Source organism: Oreochromis aureus, linkage group 2, assembly GCF_013358895.1.
Source record: "Oreochromis aureus strain Israel breed Guangdong linkage group 2, ZZ_aureus, whole genome shotgun sequence".
Lineage (NCBI taxonomy): Eukaryota > Metazoa > Chordata > Actinopteri > Cichliformes > Cichlidae > Oreochromis > Oreochromis aureus.
In genome coordinates this window covers 19,660,458-19,684,263 of record NC_052943.1, presented here as the reverse complement: position 1 = coordinate 19,684,263, position 23,806 = coordinate 19,660,458, and the positions used below count along the sequence as shown (strand labels likewise).

The window sequence follows — 23,806 nt, the reverse complement described above, 5'->3', positions numbered from 1 at the left end:
ATACCAGACTGCACGTATCAGATGACGCTGGTCCGATCCCTAGTTCGAGAACTACTCACTGCTGTTTTTAAAAAAGCCATTTTAAAATGCGTCCTAATGAACATGAGCGTTTAGCTCATTTGTTCTGATTTGTGATGAATTGTTACAGATAATAAATAAAATAGATAAAATTTAAATGTAGCATCTGATCCCACTGTTTAAAAAAAACCCCAGCTGGTTTGTCCATAGGAGGCTCTATTATATTAGTATGTTTTCATATCTTACCAACTTAATATTACACCTAACAGCTGGATCGCCAGTCTGCTCTGCATGATATCAGAGTACAAATACACAGGAAGAGGTTGTTTACCAAGTATAACAAGTATACCTTAGTACTTGTGTTGTATGTAGTTTCTATTTTTTTTCAAGAACAGATGTAAAGGATAAAGTTGCTTTGATAACACATTCGTTTTAAAATATCTGACTTGCTGACACAGGCAGATACATCCATCTGTCACTGACTCCATGATTACTTTGATCACAGGTTATAATTGGCACTAACAACACGTTCTACTTTATCTTTGGCACAATTTGTACTTCCAAGTATGTAAATTTTTCTACCATATTAAATTATAACCTTTCAGAAGTGTAATTGTTTCTTAGCTACACACTTAAAAGTGACAGAAGGCAGCGTTAAGATTGAAAAGTCTCGTAAAGTTGTAGCTTTGAACCTTGTGTTTTTTTAATATACATGATATGATTCATCAGTAAGTATCTTTAGAGCAGCTGTTGCACACAATTAGCCTTTGTTTAATTAAGAAAAACCTATCGTGAACATTAGGTATAGCCCTGCTAATCTCACACATTTTAATACAGCAAAAAGAGTTTTTTCCAACAGTGTTAAAAAAAATATAACGTTTAAAGACTGTAATGTCACAGTTGATAAATTGGCATAACAGTAGTAAGTATGCTGACTATCTAAATGAAATGGAAGAAATAGAAGGTCCTTTCACAGAAAAACAAATAGACTAAATGTGAACTAAGTGCCCTGTGTTCTTTGCAGATCGCTTCAAATTTTTGCAAGATTTTATGATTCACATTCGTTTTATTATTAATCATACTTTAGATTAATGATATATGATCACAGCTGCTTCATAAATCGTATGAAATTTTCTGTGAATCCTGCTGTATGATGGATTTCCCTTTAATTAGCTTTTTGCGAAGACTTCATTAAGTTTTTGGTGCCAACAAAAGGAATCACAAAAAATATTCATGTGATAGTTAGAAGCAAATGAACCTCCATTTTTGTTTGGGCCACATTTTCCAAGACTCATAAATGATGACTTGGCCAGGTCAGCAGGTTGTTTTTGCTGGCTTGTCCACTCTATTCCCGAGATATTTTCCTTGCAGCTGGCCCGAGGCGAGGCGAGAAAATCCAGCAGGAATTTGGCCCCTCGAAGCCTGTCTTTCTGCTCGCCCGGCTCTTTTGTACACAACAGATACTGTCTTTGTGAATTAAAGCTGTTTGTGTTGAGGTGCGAGAAGGGAGAGACGGAGGGTGTTAGAAACTCAAGGCGTGGCTTCAGCTGTGTCGCTCATTCACTTTTAATTGCAAATTCTAGACACCTAAGCCGCCCTAATAAACCATGTTCCCCTTCGTGTGGCCTTGGTGATCACAGCAGTTTACCAGAAGCTATCACCTCCTATGTAGCACCATTACTTCTCTTGCATACGGTTTTCCTCAAAACTGAAACAGGAAGCGTGGGAGCAGCTCTGGAAATATTTGGCTCGATATTAATTACTGGCCTTCGTGTGGTTCAGGTTCTTTTTTTTATTTTTGTTTTTGGCAATTAGGATTTTGACAAAGGGCCGAATATTTGCAGGACAGACGAGGCATTCATTCGGAGCGGATTCTTGCTCCAGCAGCTTGCTGGGTAACAAGGGAAAGAAAAAGAGCTTGGTGGCTGGAGGGGTGAAAGGGAGGATCCTACTGTGACAAATGATTATGAGCATTTATTGATTTCATTAGCATTCATTATTGTAGAGCGGAAACTGGGGCTGGTTTACACCCCCACAGAGTTTGGGATTGAGATAGCTGGGGAGGAGGCTGGTAGAGAGCTGAGCCTGCCAGTGGGAGGCTAATTGGCATAAACATGTGATTGTAACATTAGTGATAATTTAATACACATTTGACCACAGAGATAGAGGAGTGGGGGTTTGCTTTGGCCGGCCCTCACTCAGTGTATTGGGTTTTGTGTACACAGTGGGAGAGTGAGGTAATCCAGGATTGGGGGTGGCTGCTAAAGGACTTAGTTGGTTGATAGGAAAGATGAGGAGGTTGTGCTACAGGGACCAAAAACAAGCCCATAGCGTAGATTAGAGCAGGACTTGTTCCTTCACTGTGCCCATTCATTTTCCAGCCAGATGATTTCAAGTAACCCTACAGAGTAAAATAGTGCGAATAGCTGTTCTGAAGACCACAACATACAGAAAGTCAGTTTTCAGGATGTGTAATTCATCTTGTATAAGCAGTGTTTAATATTTCACTGACAGGTTTGCTGAAGTTGTTGAAAAGTGATATTAAAAAAGTGAGCCTCTAACTTGCCAGTGATTTAAAAACAAGCCAAATATTAAAACGTGATGCTTTTTTTTTTTTTCCCCCTGTTTCCTTTTGATTTTTTAATGCCCTCCTCCATCTGCCCTTTAATCTCGACAAATTTTCTCAGAGTTCACACCAGCGTCTGTGTTAGCACAGTGGGGGGAAAAAGGCGGCACAAATATGGAGTGTTTTTTGGCAGAAAGGATTTTCACGGCTGTTTCATGGTACATCGCCCATTAGTGTTTTGTTTGGCCATCGCGTAGCATAATGTAAATTTGAAGCAACGCGGTTTTGGAGAGAGAGAGAGAAAGACGGTATCGATGTAAACGATTCAAGTCTACATGCTTGCGTAGACAGACGCAGACTGCGGTCCACGGTTTTCCAGCAGGCTCTTAATAATTACCATGAAAACAGTTTAATCTCTGTCAGGCCTGTCAGTCTCCCTGTGTGTGTTTCTAGATTTATTTTTGCTTTTTTAAACTCTCCTGTCATTTATTACTACACCAGTTAAAATCCTCACATGAAAGGGCCGACGCCTAATGAAATATAATGAGAGGAAACCCTCACACTGGCAGCTCATACATTAATGTTATACAGTGTTTGTGTTGTTGAGATGAGTATGTGTATTTTTCTTATACCCACTGATTCTTTTTGTTTTAATTTATTCTTGACTACGGGGAAAATGTGCACACTTGTATTACCTTTAACTACCCATGAACACATTCAGCAACCTCTTTCTCCCCCATAACACACACAGAGGATATACAACGTGTCTGTCAGCGGGGTGGCCATTCAGCATGGAGGCCCCGACAAAACCGCCACTTAGCCTAGCGCCTGGCTGGCACAAAGGGCCCGGGTCAGGGGTCACTTGGAAAGCTGGAGCTCCCAACACCCTTTTCTCATGCTTTTTTTTCCACTCTCTCTCCCTCTCACCCTCTCTTATTGGAATCTCTTGCTGTCCAACCTCCCCCCTACCCTGTCCTCCCCCTCCTATACGTCCTTTCCCTCCATCCCTCTTTCCTCTTTTTTGCAGGTCTTCTGGGCCCATTGTCTGAACGGCCTCTTCCACTCCGTCATCCTCTTCTGGTTCCCCCTTAAAGCCTTCCAGCATGGTAAGTAGCTCCCAGAGACTCCTCCACGGCTCTCGGTGGACCTGGCGGCTAAATAAGGAGGACAGTCAAAGACACGTACTTTGTCTTAATTATTTCTCTTTTCAACCATCCAGTCATGAATTGCAAACATGTGTGTGCTCCAGTCCGAGGGACACGCAATAACAAGCCCGTGTTCATGTTTGCCCTAATGACTGCTGAAATGCTTTAGCGTGCAGTTATTGGCACTTACTTAGCTTTGATAGATAACATAGACCCAATCTTTTCAGGTTCTTTCTCTGTGGCCAAAATGATGTTTTTATTCAAACAGAGAGCTTTGTGAGTGCAAATAACTTTATTGATCCATAGAAGGTCAATTGTGCATGTTTGGCACGTTGAGATGGTCTCTGTGTGTGTGTGGGTGTATGTGCAGAGAGAATAGGGATCTTTGAGCCGGTAAGTCTCGGCTGGCCGGAGCTAAGGACCACACAAGCTTGGGCCTGCTCTCCAAACAAAAGGCGCCAAGCCCCTTCACTGTGACTGACAGGCTGTCAGCAAAGCCTCAGCGCACACAAGACATGTGACCAGCCGGAAGTAAAGGGAAAGGGAGCCTCTCTTTCTTTACTGGCAGTCGCACACTGTTGATATTTTAGCCAGAGCCCAGACCCACTTGGGCGGTATGAAGCAATATGTCTGTGTGACTCACAGCTTATTTCAATCTTATTAATTTAGGAAGTTGTAAGAAAAGCATCGGATTCCTTTTTAATGGCAGAATTAATTAAAATGTTGCCAGAAAAATAATTTTACCCTCTCTTTCAGCACTAAATTAGCCAGAACTTTTCGTTTTTGAATATGATTAATGGACACCAATTCTGCTTTTCACTCTTCCTGATGGATTTACATACACACACTGCCTTGAAATTAACATTCCAGGCTCTCTCAAAGGACAGTAATGGAAGCAGCATTTGACTGTGGTTTCTACTTTTAGTTCCCTGCTCCACTCCAAGCACTTTATGATAAAATTCACATTGACGTACCTAAAGTATTACCCTATGTGAAACCTAAGAGCTGAAGAAGGACAGCTTAAAAGCCTCTGCTGCTGATTCCCTTCACAGATACAGTTTTTGGCAATGGAAGAACTCCGGACTATCTCCTCTTAGGCAACATGGTTTACACGGTAAGTGCACCGGTCTTCTTCCCTGGCAGTGGTCTTCTTTTCAATTGTCCGATGATCTTTTCCAGTTTCATTTTTTCCAGTAAAATGCTTTCTTATTGCGAATTCAGGTATGTGTGATGAACTTCACATGATCCTCTTTGCTGAACGAACATGTGGTTTGTGTCTCCGCAGTTTGTCGTCATCACAGTTTGTCTTAAAGCCGGCCTTGAAACCTCGTCTTGGACCATGGTAAGATGAGTCCTCTCTTCTCTTTTGCTATGGTTCTGTTATCTCTTTTCACTTTTATGTGGCCGCTGATACCTTTGACAAATTTTACATCCTCTTCTTATCGCTAAATCCCTTTATGGTATGTTCTCGCTAGGCTTGTAAATGTAAACCAAGTGAAATGTATGGTACCTCTTTTAAGTTACCAGAGAGCATTCAGTGTTTTAAGCCCAAGGAAGCATGATTAAAATGGCTCGAGTAAATTGTAGCAGTGCTCAAATCACAAAACCTTTTGTGATACTTACTGTCCTCTGGTTGCTCCTAACAGTTCAGTCACATCGCCATCTGGGGAAGCATCGGCCTGTGGGTGGTGTTTTTCGCTATCTATTCCTCCCTGTGGCCCCTCATCCCTCTGGCACCTGACATGTCAGGCGAGGTAAACACACATGCCGGCATGCACGCATACACATGCTTCCCCCAGTCCCAAAAGAAACTGCGGATATAATCATCTATTATAGACACATCTGTAGCTCCTTATAATTCATTTTCTGTAGAAAGGAGCTGGTGGGAAAACCTTAAAAAAGATCTTTGTAAGTAGAGCCAGAGGAGTGTAAACTGTCAGACCTCTGGCTTGTGTTGCCTAATGACTTAATTGGGCCAATTTGCCCTGTGTTTGTGTTAAAATTTCTCCCTCAGCTCTGAGTATCCACAGGTGAAACTAAAACAGTGAGGCAGTCTAGAAGCTAAGCAAAGAGAGATACGGGTGACTGATAGCCTAAAAATGTACCCAATAATCATTCAACCCCTTAAACATCGATCAGATCCGTCCTATTATCCTTTCCCTCATTTTCTTTTGTGTTGGATGCTCATATTGAACATCACTATGAGACAAAGGCTTAAGGCTCTTTAGCCATCAGGTTTCATTCAGTGTTTCTCTGCTCTTGGATATCAAAGATGTCAAAGAGCTCTGGCTGTGGTTTCAGCAGATACACCTGCTGTTAAAACTTCTGTTTATGTGGGGCAACAACTTGGAAGGAAGTTGTCTTAAAGACAGAGGAGATAAAATTGCTTTTTGTCAGGCAGAGAAAGAAATGAGGGACTACACCAAGGCCCAGAAAAGTTTTAACTATTCAAATATTTTGTTTACTTTTTTTCCTTTTAGGACCCGGTATTTACATGTGAATGTAACTAATGTAACTGTCACCACAGGTGGTTAATGGGAACCTATTAAACAGGTGAAATTTCCCAGTACATTCTGGGCGGGAGACTGAGGCATCTTTTCATTGCGTAACAATAACACGGCAGGAAACCATTCAAAGAAAAGAGCGGCCTGCAGCAGAGAAAAATAACATCTTACAATAAATGTTGTCTTTGCAGAGGCGCTGTGTGTAGATCCCTCTACAATTCACCTAATATGAAACTATTCCTTAAAAACAAAAGTGGGTTTTAGTTTTGTTGACAAGGAAGAAAAACTTGGGGTTTTATTACTTAAACAAAACTTTATTAGTCCTGTGTGCCCAATTTGAGATGAATACTTTATGCATCTGAGGCCTCAGCTAACATGTAAAATGTAACACATTTCATCACTGTTTGATTATTTGTGGGCATTTCAGACCACTGAAATTTTAAATGTAGAAATAAAAGAAAGAAAAATGGCTTGTGAAACTCAGTCCGGGTATATTTTATGTGGACATCTCTGAGTTAGTGGATTAAAATCCTCTGAACATATTGTCTCATAATAAACAGCTACAGTGTAGTGCCTTATGTGAAGCTGAATTTAAATAGAAGTGAAAAATATCTGTGCACAGTTATATTTTGGTAAATTACCACGAACTTCAGAAACGGCAGGCTGCGTCTGCCTGAGGAGAAAAACCTTATTTTTTGTTTCTCAGATTGAGAATTGGGTCTTTTTTTTCATATATTATTGCTCAGTAAATTATTATTTTTGGAAAGAGTTTGACATTTAATTAAATGGCGAAAATGAGTAACGTCTGTTAGATATAATAATACAGCCAGCAGACAGTTGGCTCAGTCTAGCAATAAGACTGGTTGCAGGCTGCAGTTTTGTTTGCCAGTAACGGAATCCACCTACTAGCACCTATAAAGCTCACTGATTAACACAATATGTCCTGTTTGTTTAATCAGTATAAAATCCAAACACGTCTCTGTTTTTTTACAGAGGGTACGTGCTTAATGTTATGTTGGCTCACAGAGCAATAATCCTGCACATATGAAAGCAGTAAAATATTATTTTTACACTTTGCTTTTTGTACAGATCAAACAAATGAGATATAGCATGTTAAGTGGTGATTTTTGGATAGCCCCTGCTTCCAGTCTCTATATTTAGCTAGATTAACCACCAGCTTGTGTACATACATGTATACCACAGAGATATAAGAATGGTATCAATCTTCTCTTCAAACATTCTGCCAGAAAGCGAGTAAGTATTTTTCCCAAAATGTCACGCAATCCCTGTAAGAGCTACAATTTTGAGTCAAATGTCCTTCATCTCTGATCAGTTCTGCTGGATAGATGATTGCAGTTTTTGCTTTTGGAAAGGAAGATCTCTGTGGCAGATTTTCTTTGTTAACCTTTGGACTGAAGAAAGAATTTTTATGTTGCATCTAGTTGCATGTAGTATTCTCATCTGACAGAGGTTTTACCACTGCAACAGTATGTTTGGCGTACTATAAGTCCACATGTTTTGGGTACTTTTTTGTGCGTGACACTGTAAATAACATAAGTAGGTACACATGTACAGAAATGCTGACTGCTTTACCCTCACTGGGCTAAGTGTACTACTCACTCAGTAGTACAAACACACACACAAAAACACACACAGAGGGAGTAGGTATATTAGCTTAATTCTATCCCCTGTCTGTGAAGCCTGCTGCTTTCATCCATACCCTGCAGCACTTGACTGAAGACAGTAATGGTGTCCTCTGGGTAGTGGGTAACTCTATGCCCAGCCCTAACTCAGGGATGCCAGTATATCATCAGACAGGGACACATCTCTGAAACTCGAGAAGGAATCAGAGACACAGTCACCACTTCCAAGACCTTGTATCCTCTGAAGAGCAGGATTATTCACAACCCCAATGAAGCCCCGCATATTTCACCATAGCCTCCCTAATGTGTACTTGAATGTAAAAAGAAGAAGGGAAAAAAAGCATTCTCTGTCCTTTATATCTACTTTCTTTTATGCTCTCGGCTTTTTCCTGCGTTCTCCTTTTGTTCACCCCACCCCATCTCTGCCAGCTGAAAAACTGCCCGAGGGCCTACAGCATAACAGACACCAGAACTCCCTTCCACTCCTGCCTCTGCTCTCACACACAACCCAGCTCACCACCTTTAACATGTTAAGCAGCACTCGGCTTCACAAGAACCCATTCATCAATGTCAGGCAAAATATTCTTTGGACGTACGACCGGGCAGGTGCCGGATCAATCGTCCAAACACCCTGAAACAGCTCGTATGGTTTTCACTGGTACTCCCTGAGAATGGCTTTGTCCCAAATGATCACCTCACAGAAGTCTGAAACAAATATCAAAAGAAAATGTCAGATTATTCTGTTCAGGCGGCGTAATCTGCCACACTAAGCGGCTTAGCTGCACCTCAGGAGATGTCTCATGCACACTCTGTCGCGCTGACCTGTTGCCTGCTGGCATGCCTGTGCTATCAACGCAGCTGTCTCCCCGCACAGTTTATCCCTCTCTCTCTGCTCACTTTTCACGCACACCTGTGCTATTTTCCAATTTCTGCTGCAAGTTTCAGCGAAGCATCTATCACTCAGTCAGACTCAAGTGCTTGTCATCAGCATATGGATTTTACACTGCAACGGATTCTTCACAGCTTCTGCTCAGAGATAAGATTCTTTTTTTTCAAAGAGGAATAGCTTTGCAAAGACGTTTGTTGATGCGTAGCAGGCCAGGAATACACCGGGCTTTCTGTGACAGCCTCTGTGAAATGCACAAGAATGAAAACAATTTTTAGAGAAACAGATCAGCTTAGTGATTAGTATGAATGGTTTTTATTCAGGACTGCTTTTATTTAGTTTAACTTTAGTTAAGAGTTTGGCAATTGAAACTCTTCTAACAAAGCATTTAATATACATCGCTCCTGTCTTCAGTCGTCTGTTAGCCACTTTATTCCTCCTCAGAGTATGCCTCCTGAAATGTCTGCTCTACTTTGAAGCAGTGAAGCAACTTGTAAACAGAAAATATTAATGCAATAATGGAGGAAAATGGAAGAGCTTCAAGAGTGAATCAGTGTCATTTATCTAAACTATGCTCCATAAAATGCGCATCACAGTGCTGCGTGCCTCACAGCAAGAAGGTCGTGGGTTTGAATTGGGAACTTTCTTCGGATTTGTCTGCGTGGGATCTCTCTGGGTACCAAACACATTCACTTTAGGTCAAATTGGTGACTCTAAATTGGCCATAGGTGTGAATGTGTCAGTGGTTGTCTGATACTCTGTGGTAACCCTGCAATAGATTTGCCGTCTCTGTGGTAGACTCGACAGCTGTGAATCGGATAAGTGGGAGAAAACGGATGGTTGGATGTCATATTAAAAACACAAACATGGATTTTCTAAAACATTCAGTTATTTATTTTTAGTAGCTTTAAAAAGTGCTTACCGCTTTCATAAACGACAGTACCAGTGACTTGGCATATTTTACTCTATCATTGTATTTTGGGCTTTATGCATTTGAACTTGCAGGGAATCACTCATATCTGCTTATTTCAGCATAGGGTGGAGGAAAAAACCTACCTCAGCGAAAGCTGAAACCTGTCTGAAACCGCTAATCCATCATCTGTCATATTTAGCTTTCAGTTACAGTTGTTTATTATTGTTTGTAGCATACCTGAAAAGGAATTTAAGATTTGAGTGTTCACTGCCAAATTACCTCCAAACGCCAAAAGTCCTGCCCGTGATGAATGCTCTTGTCTGTGAAATAAAAGTCCTAATGAGCTTTTCTTTACAAAGCAAACACACAGCAGTGCAAGGAAACATAGCAGGTTATCAGATCTGCAAAGTCTGTTCACAGATTAGAGTTATTATCACAATCCCCAAAACCTGTCCTATAATTGTTATAGCTTCCTGACTATTTAACTTTTTTGAAATATTAGAAATATTATTCCACATCGTTGAGGTTGACTTTGTCCCTTAATTCTTATAATCCTCCTTCAAGACTGAAGAGTGTTCTTGTCTAATGATTGACAAGCACCACAACACACATTTAGTGTAATTACCAAATTAAATGTACAGTAAGAGTAAAGAGAACAGTTTATTAATGCCACATGTGGAGTTGGCTGTGAGACTGCTGACTTGTGTTTATAGAAGTCACTCATAAGTTATATATTTCTGTTTTTCTTGCTGTCTTTATTAAGCAACACAAAAATAACATGGAGTCGATGAAAAATACAACAGAGGAAGTTGTTTGTTTTCCATATTCTGCATTTTTTGGGTGGGTGTGTGTCTCTGCTGATGACATATGTAGAAGTAGTGGACTTTTCTTGTCTTACTAAGGCTCCCTGTTCGCCGTTTTATTGGCTTTGTTGGCCATTTTTTGCTTTTCATACCCTTCTGTTATCTGATTGCTAGCTATGCTTCCATAACAAGTCTGAACTTTGTATTTGCACAAGAAAGGCCGCTGAGGGTTGAAACCACACTTGGCCAAATATATACTTTCATCTTCAATTTCCCTTCTCTCCTTGAAGCCGACATGTACAGTGTTGTCCGGTCAAGCCAGTTGAGGGAAAAAACATAGATGCAGACTGAAGTCGAAGACAGGATGTAGCATATTAGTCTAACCCGTCTCCTCTCAGCCTACCTAAAAGCAAGCAAAAAAGAAAAAGTTAAACACAGAAGCTCTGTGTACTCAAACAGCCACTGTCTGAATGTTAGCATCTCTTGGATGCAGCTGGTAAGTGTTATGAAGTTGCCTTTTCACAGTCTTGTTTGCAGAATCCAGAGCATATCTTGGGCCTGTGGAGTGAATAGTGGAGCAGTGGACAATCTCAGCTCACATTTACCATTACAATGGCAGGAATTAGCATAATTCAAGCTGCTGAGACTATGGGCTTTCTTAGGCATGAGCACCTGGCTGCTCATGCCTAGGATCAAGGATCAAGTCTTCCTGGAAAAACAAGCCTAAAATACTTTTGAGTTTTCCCTTGAAGCTTTTTTCTGAAGTTAAAGGATTTACGTCTTTCAATAAAGTTACGTTTTTGATGTTTTGTATGTTTAAACTTTTATTTAAACCAGGTAGATTTGCAGATCACAAATTACTTTCTTTCCTGGAACTTCATTCAGATTCCACCTTGATAAACAGACACAGATCTGATTTTGTTCACTGGCCCCTGATCAGCTTTTTAGGGGCAGATTTTTAACTGCTTTTTACTATTCATCACACTGGTTTTGCATGATGCACAGTCCAAAATAATCCTTAATTATGTTGTAATGGGCGTTAATACAGCCCCTCAAACAAGCTGCTTTGTCTCCTCTGCTGAAGGACACCCTTCAGTCAAGTTTGTTTTGATTTGCTGCCCGTTGTAAACAGGTGATCAACATTGTCCAAAAGTAGGAAAAAACAACGTTTTAATTCTCTTGCTACTTCTCTTACCGCCACACTGTCACCAAATTGTCACATTTGGATTCAGTAGAAATGCTGATTAGCACATTCGGTGGGTTTATACACTTAAGCTGTGTCCACATTGGAACTAATTAGCAGCAAAAGACGACCAGAGGCTGTAGAAATTTTGTAAATTCAGTAACTTAAGTCAACTAAGGGCAAAATAACTGCTGGTGATGTAAAGTGGGCGGGGCAATAGAAAAACTTCTACCAGTGTGAGTACAGGATACTGCTGACTGACATATTAGTGGATAGAAAACACAACACAGAGTAACCTAATGAACCAGAGCCGGCAATGTCTGCAAGCGACCAGCTGTCAGCTTTAAAGCAAAGCACGATGAGTGAATTGCTTCCAGTGCGGATGGCCTAGGAGAAAATTCTGACAGTGTGAGAAAGTTAGGATGACCATCTCATTGCGACTGGTGCAACAACCAATTTCTAACCCACTATTAGGAATGCAGCATGAAGTTGTTAACCCAACACTGGCGCCATTGCTGAAACGAAAACAGACCCAAATAGATTTCATGGACTAGAGGTAAAACATGCAAAATATATACTTTTTTGCGCTGTTTCAGCAGACACACTGTTGTATGATTGCTCTATTACCATGACTGGACCACAAGGACGTAACCTAAAAAGAAATAGCTGAGGAAATGCAAACGCGCCTCGTAGCATACGATTCACTGCATATTTATCATATAAGGCTGAATACCTCAAACCAAGTTTGACACAGTGTGGCTCAAAGTAAATAACAGCAGTGTTTGCACTGCTCAGCATTTTGTGTGTCAACATATGTGTGTGTATGATTGCTTCTGTGTGTCTAGTCTGGCGTTTAGTCTGTCTGCGTGTGGGTGTGTGGCCACGAGGGGGTCAATGCCTGTCAAAACACACCCTTCCATGCCAGCGGACACTACTGTCTGTCCAGCCAGACAAGTTTATTAGTTTGTCCTAAAAATACAGCCCCGCTCCCCGGACCTCTCTCACCCTGTCCAGCTCCCCGGGGGCCCCTGGAATGAGACATTGCTAGCATCTACCAACTCTGATGGCCCTGCTTGTAGTATTGGAGCCTTTCCAGATGCCTGAAGGCAAACATTTGTTGTTTGCAACTGGTCAGATCTGTTTGGATTTTTAAAATTTGGTGTAAAAATAATGAACTGAGAATGATTAATGCTGTTTGTTTAGGTCTGGCATTGCTATGTTGCTTTCCCAGAATGCAGTAAAAGTTATTATATCAAATGTCATTATCAGAATAATTGAATTTTAGGGTAAACTTGAGATTGGAAGCTTCAGGCCTTTGTATGTATACATTGCTCAGAGTTAAATACGGAGGAGTATAAATATTATTCGGTTTGAGAAAGAATAAGAAGGTTTATTTTTTAAGCTCCTTGATTTAATAGCTGAAAAAGTCTCAGGACAGCTTAAACACCCCCATCAAAATGCACGATACAGCGGATGAAAACAAAAATAATTAAACTGACTTAACACAAAAAAAAACGGTAAATGTTTCCACCGGCGGTGCGTAATTTCAAAATTGATGTGAAAATATCTCGTGCTTCACAGCAATTTTCCCTCATCTTGTGCACTTTCAGCCTCCAGGTGACACAGAAAAGCTCTATTCATCCGTGTCCCATCTCAAACTGTAGGGGAAAAAAAACATTTTTGATTTCCTGTCATTTGGGGTTTCCTCTCCCCCAGTGTTTTGTCAGACATCAAAGTCAATTTGCAGGTAATGGCGAACAGATTAGCTAATTTGAGCAAACCTGAGCGCTTTGATAGTTCTGACACTGATCGGTGTGTATGTGTGTGTGTGCGTGCCTGTGCATCCTAAGGGCCATGTCTGTGTCATGTTACAGGAAGGACACTGTTGAAGGGCTTTAGCAGTTTAAACAAGCGGCGCATTACAATGCAAGGACCGCCAGTTTTGCAGTTTGACATGTAATGACAGATAGTTTCACTGCAGTGGGCCAAAGCAAACATCATCCTCACACTCAGAGCTTAAAGGTTGTTGCCCCCACCAGAACGACCCACTGCCTCCCCGGGACCCTGGACACAAAAAGTAACCCCATTACTCAAACATGAACATTTCCAACTTACTGTGTTTAAATGTCATTTGAAGGAGTTATGTGAAAATGGAGGGAATGATCTCTGTCTGAACTTTTATTCAACTCAAAATTTATGATATGTTGGAGACAATGAACCTTTTTTTTTGCATGTAATGGGGATTTCACATAATTGTCTGACATTAAGGCCAAACAGTTAATCAAGACAACTATTTGCAAATTATTCTACAATAACAACGACTGTTCGTGCAGCTGTACAAGAAACACATAAAATTAGAAGTGAGCCAAACATTATAAACTAGCTTTCGGTAACCCATTTAAAGCCACTGAAAAAGACATTTTTTAACTGCTTTTGGTTTTCTGGAGTGATAAACTGCCAACATTACTGACTGGAATCCAACATTAAACCTGAACTCACATAATTACATACATTACACTTCATCAACACTCACTTAGATTGAGTGGCTGCTGCAGTCAACGCACCTCAGAAGGTGTTTCTGTGTCTGCACCGACGGGAGCTCTCAGCACAGCACACATCTGAGCTGTTTTCCTTTGAAAGAGATACCGCTGTCTAAATAGATCACAGGTACTTCCTCCACCCTGAAGGACAGGGAGGAGGTGGAGGTGGAGGGGGATCCAAACAAAAACATGCTATCATTTAGTCATGGAGGATTAACACACACTGAGTAGGTTATTTAGACCCATCTTCTCTCTGTTTCCACAATAAAACCGTGTGTTTTGGGTTGCTGTTGTTATGTATGTGTTTCGATATGTGGCGCTGTAGAGGATGGTAATGGTTGTGGAGCTCTTGTCTTTCTATCTATCTGATTAGGAGCTATTTTGTCTACTGTGACCTGAGAATAAGTTTGTGTGTGTGTGTGTGTGTGTGTGTGTGTGTGTGTGTGTGTGGCAGGCGGACATGATGTTCAATTCAGGAGTCTTCTGGATGGGCCTGTTCTTCATCCCAGTCACCTCGCTGATTTTCGACGTGGCCTACAAAGTGTGAGTCTTCTCCCCGCTCTCCTCACTCATCATCGCTCTAATGCACATCCAGTTCAGGAAATTCCTGCAGAATCTCTCATATCTCCTGCAGAAATTCCCGCCCAAGTTTTTGTCCAGACTTCCAAACAATTCTAGCGTTTCCATTCTGGAAGTCGAAATATTTCGTTTCTGGTCTGGTTGACATCGGCCTGTTGCAGATTCGAGGTGTCAGGAGCAATTTGTAAAGTCAGGGTTTTTATATTTTCTGATTTACTCCGAGCAGCTTGAATTGGTCGAACTGGTTTTAAATATCAGCCTGTGGAGGTTCAGTCGTGTTCAGACATCTGCTATATGATTCTGGTTTTATAAACCTTTGTTTCATTTACAGTGTGAAGAAGGCATGCTTTAAGACCCTGGTGGATGAGGTGCAGGAGCTGGAGGCGCTATCTAAAGACCCTGGAGCAGTAGTGCATGGAAAGAGGTACTGTTACACCACATTACCGCTCCTCCACTCTTGCATTTACAGCACGATTTTGTCTGAAAGTAGATCAAATTTATGTTTAATAAAAACTAGATGAAAATTTATGTCCCTACAAAAACATTAAGCAGTGAAAAAAGGTGATAAAATCTGTGTAATATTATAATAGTTTAAAAAAAAACAAAACAACTTTTTCTCTATAAAAGTGTTTGTTGTGTTTGTATGTGAAGCGAATAAATTGTGCATTATCATTCTCTTTACTGTGCATGTACCCACACATGTAGGAAGATTTACAGTCTTTGCTCGAGATAGATAAAGTGCTCAGCAGCACTTGTTTTTGATTTGTTTTTATATCTACATATCTTTCTTTGTACCTTGTAATCTTGGAGTCATTAGACATCCGAGAACATTTATCAAATTATCTAAATAATGACACTCGTAATTGTCAGGTTGTAATTCTCACTGGCAATGTCAGATTTTGGCAATTGATAATAAAGAAGTGCCTAAAACCAAGTGAAATGAATGTCTGGCACTAGCCAAAGTCAGTTGCTTCTCCAATCAATACCATATGACGCGAAAACAACAATACCTTCAAGTGCCAAAAACCAAAATTTCTGTCCTAAAATGACTTTATTTGGTTTGTTGAGTGAGTACAGAGCGTTCAAGAAGGTAAAATACTTTGCACTTTGGATCATCAACAATTGCATCTTTGCATTGTTGCTTTTGTGCAACACAATACCTTGTGTTATTTATGTCGTGAAAGAAAATGGGCAGCAAATTTTGCATTCCAGCGGTTAAACATTACAAGTAGGAATATGTATGAAATACTCTGTCATCAAATTTGCAACTTTGTTTTGATATAAGCGATTAGTCTTTCTTTATTAGCGGATAAAATAACCAGATAACAGCCTTTGTTTTAGCTCATCTATCATATATAAATGACAGATTGATGTTCTTTGTAACATCGATGCAACTCCTATGAAATCAAATCCTGGGTTAAAGCACTCTTCATTGATTTATAGTGTTACTCACATGGCTCAGATTAACAGAAAGGCGAAATGACAAATTTATGTTGTCTCGGGGTGTCATATCTCCCAACGCTATCGAGACTACATAGTTAATGCCTCGGCTATTATTGTTCCTTTCACAAAATGTGAATCATTCACCAGAATTTTGAAGATTATCCTGGAGGAAGAGTCATCTCTGTCCTCCCAAATCCCTCAAAATGTCGTTAATACCCCCGGTTCTGCTGCCAGCAGTATTCCTGTGTGCAGGGAAGAAATCTTCAAATTGCTGCTAAATTGCGGGAGTTTGACTGTAATGTCAGTAATCATGTCATACGAGAGATTGTCTCGTTTTTTGGGGGGTTTTTCCTCCCCCCACCCAAATACTGAATGTCTCATTTTCGAGCAACGGTCCTGCTATATTAAAGCCATACATTATATTTGTATCAGCTGAAGCAGGTCCGCTCTGCTCTCTCTGGGGCCTGAGTCCGGCAGCAGCCAGCAACACAGAGCAGATCAGTGTGAGATCTGTAGCTGACTGAAAGTGATCCTCCTGCCTGGACGCTATCCCAGACCCAGCAAGCTGCAGACATACACACACATCCGGATGCGTACAGAAGCAAACATATAGCGATAACCGCTCAAATATATAAATGATTTTTTGCACGTAATGCTTGTAGGCAGCCACGTGCATGCACACGCAGACATCTGTTGTTGCAAACAATTGTTAGCTTTATAAGAATGCCTTTTGACCAAGCTGCTGCTTCAGATATTCCTCTCACAAAATCGCTTTGTTCTTCTTTCTGCGTCTGCACAGCAATGTTTCCCTACATGGTGTTTGTACCAGCAGGTATAGCAGTTGGCAGGTCCCTGCACTCTGGAGGGGCTTGGACAGCCTTGATGTATGGGTCATTAAATCTGCCTGTGGTGCTCAGCAGGCTCCTAACACACTGAATGTTGCTCTGTGTGTGTGTAGTTTGACAGAGCGAGCCCAGCTCCTGAAGAACGTCTTCAAGAAGAGTACAGTGAGTCTGTACCGGTCTGACTCCATGCAGCAGAACCTGCTCCGTAAGTTACCTTCAAACCTTTTCTTTCTTTCATTCTTTTCTTCGTTCTTTCTCATCCTTACCCGAGCTAGCTTAGATTTATTTCCTCCCAAATATGTTCTCTTGTCAGGTAGGACAGATCGCAGTTCATAATTCCTCCTCTGACACATACTACATCTCCAGAGTGTCTTCTCTTTCGTCCATTGGGACACAGCAACACTCTACTCTTTCCACTTCTTTTCACATGTAGTGTAACCAGGTGCAGATCAGTAATCGTGCCTGCAAATGGCCCCAAAGTTCCCAATGTCTTGAATTAAGCTTGTTTTCCAATTGAGTTGAACTGCGCATAATATTAAATGTCACTTCTTTTTTTAATCATCTGAAAAGCTAATAGTGAAGTTGCCATTTAAAATGAGCTATTAGTCTGCTATTAATTTACAGATTTATGTATTCAGTTCACTGTATTTGTTTCTCTTATGCTGGATATGAACAGTAAGTCAACATTAACATATCTATATAAATAAACTCAGCTGACGTTATTAACCGGTGGCCTGTCAGGTTAGTGTTCAGCTGATGCAACACAGTGTGCCCGTGTGCCTCAAGACTGAATTCAAATACCTGAATTATTTTTTAGCAATTTTGAAATTTTAAGGTATTGGAAAAGCTGGATAAGAGGCAGAAAACGGATGATAATGAAAAAGTACCAAAAACTGGTGTGCCAGTTTGTGAAAATTTGCAGTGACTCTCTGAGTGTGGGTTTGTGTTTTGTTCTTTGTTCTTTTCTGTCTTTTGTCTGATCAGTTTGTTTTTTGTTTGTCTCATAGGTGGGGATGAGACCATTGTTGTGTGATACCTTTTTAAATTCATTAATCAAACCTCACCCTGTTTACATCTCCAGCCCCTCCGTAGCTTCCCGATAGACACAGCTCTTCTTCCTTTTCGTTGTGTACTTCCTGTCCTGCCCCTCGTGTGCCTTCGTGTGTCCTGAGTTAGCTCAGTAGAATGAGATAACGATGAAATGATGAAATGTTGCGCTTATTCCTCCCCCACCCCACTATGCACTCGTCACAGCGGGTTCCTTTGAACTTTCCCGCTGGCCTCCAGGTACTGAGCGGGTCATTTGACACCTGAAGGTGAGTCAGGGATCAGAGGTCAGATGAGATCCTGTAGGAGAGTTTAGCTAGTAGTGCTGCTTTTACGCAAAGGATAAAACTTTTAGGGGAGATATAAATTCTCATCCTGTGTTTCCTTTTTGTCACGTGATTAATTTTGACGTTGTGGGAAATGTTCTTATTTTTTTCTTAACCTTCACTTGAAGATTGCGGCAGCTCTCATATCTGTCTCTTCACTTTGTGCCTGTTGTTGACAACCATCAAGGCATTGTGCTTTTTAATTCATCTGTAAACTATTTCCAGCTGCTGCACAGTGGACGTAACCACCGTGACGCCACCCACTAGTCTCCAAAGTCCCCTACTGAGGCCTTAATTTTGGCATTTTGGTCATTATGTTGGTTTTTGAAAAGGCAAATTGTCAGAATTGCGCTAAACACGGTCAAGTTTGAGTTTAGGGACAATTAGTGGTGAGGAGACCTAGCACAGCGCTTCACTCTCACCTCACCGTGATTTTAGATGGGTGAGTTCTATAAAGATTCACCTCCAGCACATAGTGCATCTTGAAAGTATTCACAGTGCTTCACTTGTTCCACATTTTGACATGTTCAATTCAATTCAATTTTATTTATATAGCACCAAATCACAACAAAAGTCGCCTCAAGGCACTTCATAGGTACAGAGAAAAACCCAACAATCATATGACCCCCTATGAGCAAGCACTTGTTAAAACCTTACACCAAAATGGATGGATTCATTCTTTTTTTGCAGAACTTTTTAAGCTCTCTTAACTTCTTTGAGATCCAGAGATGCTCTGTCATGTTCAAGACTGCGCTCTGGCGTCAGACATTCACAGAGGGGTCTCAAAGCCACATTGTAGTCTTGGCTTTGTGCTCAGGGTCTTTGTCTGGTTGAAAGATGAACCTTCATCCCAGTCCCAGGTCCACAGTGCTCTGGAGCAGGTTATCATCAAGGAAGTCTCTGTACATTGCTGTATTGATCTTCCCCTCAACTCTGACTAGTCTCCCAGTTCCTGTTGCCAAAAAGCATCCTCACAGCATGATGATGCCACCACCATGCCTCCCTGTAAGGACGGTATTGGCTAGGGCTAGGTGATGAGTGGTACCAGGTTTCCTCCAGACATGGCGAGTTCAATCTTTGTTTCATCAGACCAGAGAATTTGTTTCTTATGGTCTGAGAGTCCATCAGATGCGTTTGGCAAAGTCCTGGTTGGTGGAGTTCTGTTTTTTTTCTTGTGGAAGGTTCTTTTCTCTCCACACAGCAATGATGGAGCTCTTTCTGAGCAACCACATTGGTCTGGCTAAGGCCCTTCTACTCATTCGTATTGGCAGAGTGGCCAGCTCTAGGAAGTGTCCCTTCCCCAGCCTCAATGCAATCCTGTCTTAGGATGTACAAACAATTCCTTGGACTTTACGGCTTGCTTTGTGCCAGATGTGTGCATTTCCAAATCATGTTCAATCAACTGAATTTACCACAGGTGGTCTTCAGTCAAGTTGTAGAAACATCTAAGAGATGATCAGTGGAAACAAGATACAACTGATGTAATTTTTGAGTGCCATGGCAAAGGCTGTGAATGCTTATATACACGTTACGTTTTTGCTTTTTAGCCTAAAAACATTTCAAGAATTTCAAGCAAACTTTATTTCACTGCATCATTTTGGATTGTGTGTAGAAGTTTGAGGTGAAAATGATCCTTTTTTGGAATAAGGCTACAATGTGACAAAATGTGGAACAAGTGGAGCTCTGTGAATACTTTCCTGTTAACAGGCTATAAATTTGGGCAGTTTAAAGAGGAATGATTCGCTTTTGAGTTTAGAACAGCAGCTGACTTCATTTTCAGCCCTGGAGGTTTACAGAGGTTCCTGGTCACAACGTAGGAAACAACTTAGAAACTGTTTATCGTGCCTTGCAGAAATCTAAACAGATATTTACCACAGTGACTCTAATGTGAGAGAAGCTCAAATTGGAGCTGGCTACAGCCAGAAGCTTCTTAACTCAGCATAAAGACTGCAAACAGGATTCAAAGCTTGCCTGGCAGACAGGTCAGATGTCATGTCGTTGGGCCTTAGTCACACAGAGACCCTGTGGCAAACACAGGTTGGAACAGATTGCAGTGGTCACCTGTATCTGCATTTTTCAAGTTTCATTACCAGCTGGAAGTTGATCGACTAGTTGGCAAGTGATTGCAGAGAAGTCAGGGTCTTCCATACAAACTGACAATACCTTCTAGCAACCACTTGCCAACCAGTCAGGGAATAATCATTTTGCCTTAAAGCCTGTGGTTGTCAGGTTACACCAAGTAGTTTCTAGGTGTATGTGCTTATGCAATCAATTTCTATGGGGCAGGAGAGCTGATTTTCTTTCATTTGTTTTTTTTTTGTATGTTTATTTTGTTATCAGATTGATAAAAGACAGCATCTTCATCAGAATCCAACATCATTTTAAGTCGATATTGATGTGTAGCCAAGCTAACGATGCAGATGTGAGACCTGTACTGATCTTCAGCAAGAAAGCAAACATAAGCATATTTCCCAAATTTTAAGACTTTAGATTTCGTTTATTCTGTTGATTCATATGTCTCAAGTGTGTTTTTTTTTTAATGTATTTTTTTTAATTCAATGAATTACTGATCTGTACAGCCTTTGTTTGAATTTTATTCATTATGTTCACAGATGGTTACGCCTTCTCTCAAGATGAGAACGGAGTGGTGTCTCAGTCTGAGGTCATCAGAGCGTACGACACCACCAAGCAGAGGACCAACACGTGGTGAGGCGTCGGCCTTCTTGTTCGCGGCCGGCCTGCTCGGAGCCACGGCGGCCGTTTCCAGTGGCGATATTTGAAACTTAACGGTGGTGTGAGCGTGTGCCTCCAGCGCTGAGGGGAAGGGGGGGTTTGGAAAGAGACGGAAGAAAGGGACATTGTGTAGTCTTTGGAAAAAAAGGGATTTAAAAGAAAAAAAAAAAAACAAGGAACAAAACAAGTCACGTTCACTATCAGCTGTAGTTGTGTGTCTCGCAGACATGATATGAGCACTGTGCTTTCTTAGCAGTCTGTGGTCTGAAGTTCTTCACTGTTCTCGCTCCGTTTGTCTCCTTTCTGTTGATTTGAGGAACGACAGCTTTTAGCACTGAGCCAAAAGTCCTAAAAGCCTAAAAATCATTTTAGTAAATCGAAATCAAACACTGGACAGCGATTGGTTTCAGACGCTTTTGAACTCGTGAAAGATTGCCAAAGAGCAGTCGTATATACAATCGTCCAAGTACTAGTGAATTTGAGGAAAAACGTTAAACCAAATGTAGTTAAACTCCTGTGTGTGTTCCAGCGCGAAACAGACCACATCAGAGCAGATGTTTGTAACATGTTCGTTTTGTTTTTGCACTCGAGGAAGCATCTGTTGTGTGAAGCCTTACATTTTATTATGCCTTTTCTTTCCGTCGATTTCTTTTCAAATGCATTTTATACATATGTAGATACTGTGCCTCGTTTTTACCTCTTCATTTATTTATGTTTTATCTGAAGAAGTTGCCTCCTGCAACCTACCGTAGTCCTGTGTCCACCGTTTTCGCAGCAGACGTATTGCTCTCGACTTATAATTGCATTCCACGCATCCGCTCCCGTTTCAACAATCACAACGGTGCCTACGTCAAACTGTTCCCTCTTAGAAGAAAAAGATCGCTTAGACCAGTGCTCCACACACACACTTACTGTCTCCCCACCACAGTATTGCACTCCTACAATGTGAAAACTCCAGATTTGTTCCTGCAGAGGTGAAGAGGAGGTTCTCTGATGGGTTTTTCGTTGAAGCTTACAGTGGCAGCAGTGATTCCTTTCAAATGGAGATTTTATCCCTCTAACATAAGTGCCATTAGCTTAAGAGAGAGAGAGAGAGATTAGCCAGGAAACTCCACAACAGTATCAAAACTGCTCTGTCTCTATAGTTATTTTGTGGATTTGTATTTTTATATTGGAGACGTATGAATTTTGCATCGACCGGCTTTGTAATGAATCGTCTGTAACTTTTCGTTTTTTCTTCCTCTGATGAACTGGCGGGATAGATTAGACGTGACGAGGAAACTGAGCTTTCTTAAATGTCTTGTTATTATTAATATTAATATTGTTACAGCTTGATTTATTTATAATTGACTAATGTCTGTGTGATTGCTTTCTTCTCCCTATGGGAGATCAGATTTCTGATGGTGTGAGTGTGTGTATATGTGTGTGTCCGTTTTTTGCTTGCATGTGCATGTGCCGTATGAGTGTGTGTGTGTGTGTGGGCGCGTATGTGTGTGTACCTCTACTGTGGATAATTTCTGTGTATGCACTGCATGTCTGTGTCCTCTATGAAAGACTGGGAAGTTTCTGGCACCTCAGTCCTCCTGGTGTGTTTCTTTTATTGTATATTTGTGTGTGTGTGTGCGTGCGTGCGTGTGTAGTGACGCTTGCTCAAGTTGTCCGTCTGCACGACTCCAGGTATAGCTATGGTGTACTAACGTGTGCCGATGCATGGCCTGTATGGGAACGCGAGGCTGCCGGCGTGCGGGCGTTCACGGTCAAACGCTCGACCTCGACTGTGAGAGTTTCTGACGCACCGCTCGCTTCGACAGGAGATGTTCGCACAATGCACTCGATGTACCTTTCCAGTTGTGGATATCTGGTATTTTCTGGTTTCGGTATATGATTTCTTTTGAGTGTACACGTTTGTGACCTTTTTTTCCACGCAGTGTACCTCCTGCTTTACAGGAAAGCTCATTTTTTGTGTTTTGTGTTTCTGATTATTTTTCTCTGCTGGTCTTTGGCGTGAAAACTTAATCGGCTGTCATCGTGTCAGAAATTTTCCAAACAGCAGAATGTGGTTGTCATCGTTGTGGAAGGTTTGGACTTTTGCTTTCTTCTCTTTCTTTTTTTTTCTCTGTCTTTCTTTTTCTTTTTTTCCCAGAAAACATAAAACACACGTTGTCTGTGAAGGTCGTGGGCTGCATGAATGGAAAACAAAAACTGTTCTCCGAAGTGTTAACCGTACTACTTTAATTCTCCCTCAAGTGTTGATCACTTTACAAAAGCGGAAACAAAAAAAAAAGGCGCACTTTTTAACTTTTCTTTTCGATGGTTCGTTTCTTTTCTGTCTTTTTGTTCGATGATTGTTCTGCATGTTGGGACTGCAAACTTATAAGTGTTGTCTTTACTGCCATGAAGGACTACTGAAATAAACTTTACAATCACTGAGGAACAATGTGAAAGTCTGTTATTGCTTTTGTGTTATTTGCAAATTTGTAATCAGCGTGTGTGGCGACAAACTGGAGAGAAAATCCAAACAGGAAAAGGAGGGACAGCCATCGGCCTGCGAGCACGACAAACAAATTATATCAATAGACTTCTCATTTGTTATGATTCCAGGGTTTACTCGAACTTCTCGTATGATCCCACA

General features: G+C 41.1%; 1 protein-coding gene across 5 annotated transcripts in view; it reads left to right on the top strand.

The window, feature by feature from the left end:
* Nucleotides 1–23,605, top strand: part of atp8a1 (ATPase phospholipid transporting 8A1) — a 107,676-nt gene extending 84,071 nt beyond the window's left edge. For all 5 annotated transcript variants that reach the window (XM_031741474.2, XM_031741477.2, XM_039620431.1 and 2 more), the window contains 8 exons: nucleotides 3,612–3,690; nucleotides 4,782–4,843; nucleotides 5,015–5,071; nucleotides 5,376–5,483; nucleotides 14,656–14,744; nucleotides 15,112–15,204; nucleotides 17,182–17,273; nucleotides 21,054–23,605. In XM_031741474.2, coding sequence (XP_031597334.1) covers nucleotides 3,612–3,690; nucleotides 4,782–4,843; nucleotides 5,015–5,071; nucleotides 5,376–5,483; nucleotides 14,656–14,744; nucleotides 15,112–15,204; nucleotides 17,182–17,273; nucleotides 21,054–21,151 — 678 coding nt within the window. In that variant the 3' untranslated portion in view covers nucleotides 21,152–23,605. The remainder of the gene's footprint in view (nucleotides 1–3,611; nucleotides 3,691–4,781; nucleotides 4,844–5,014; nucleotides 5,072–5,375; nucleotides 5,484–14,655; nucleotides 14,745–15,111; nucleotides 15,205–17,181; nucleotides 17,274–21,053) is intronic.
* Nucleotides 23,606–23,806: the final 201 nt, after the last annotated feature.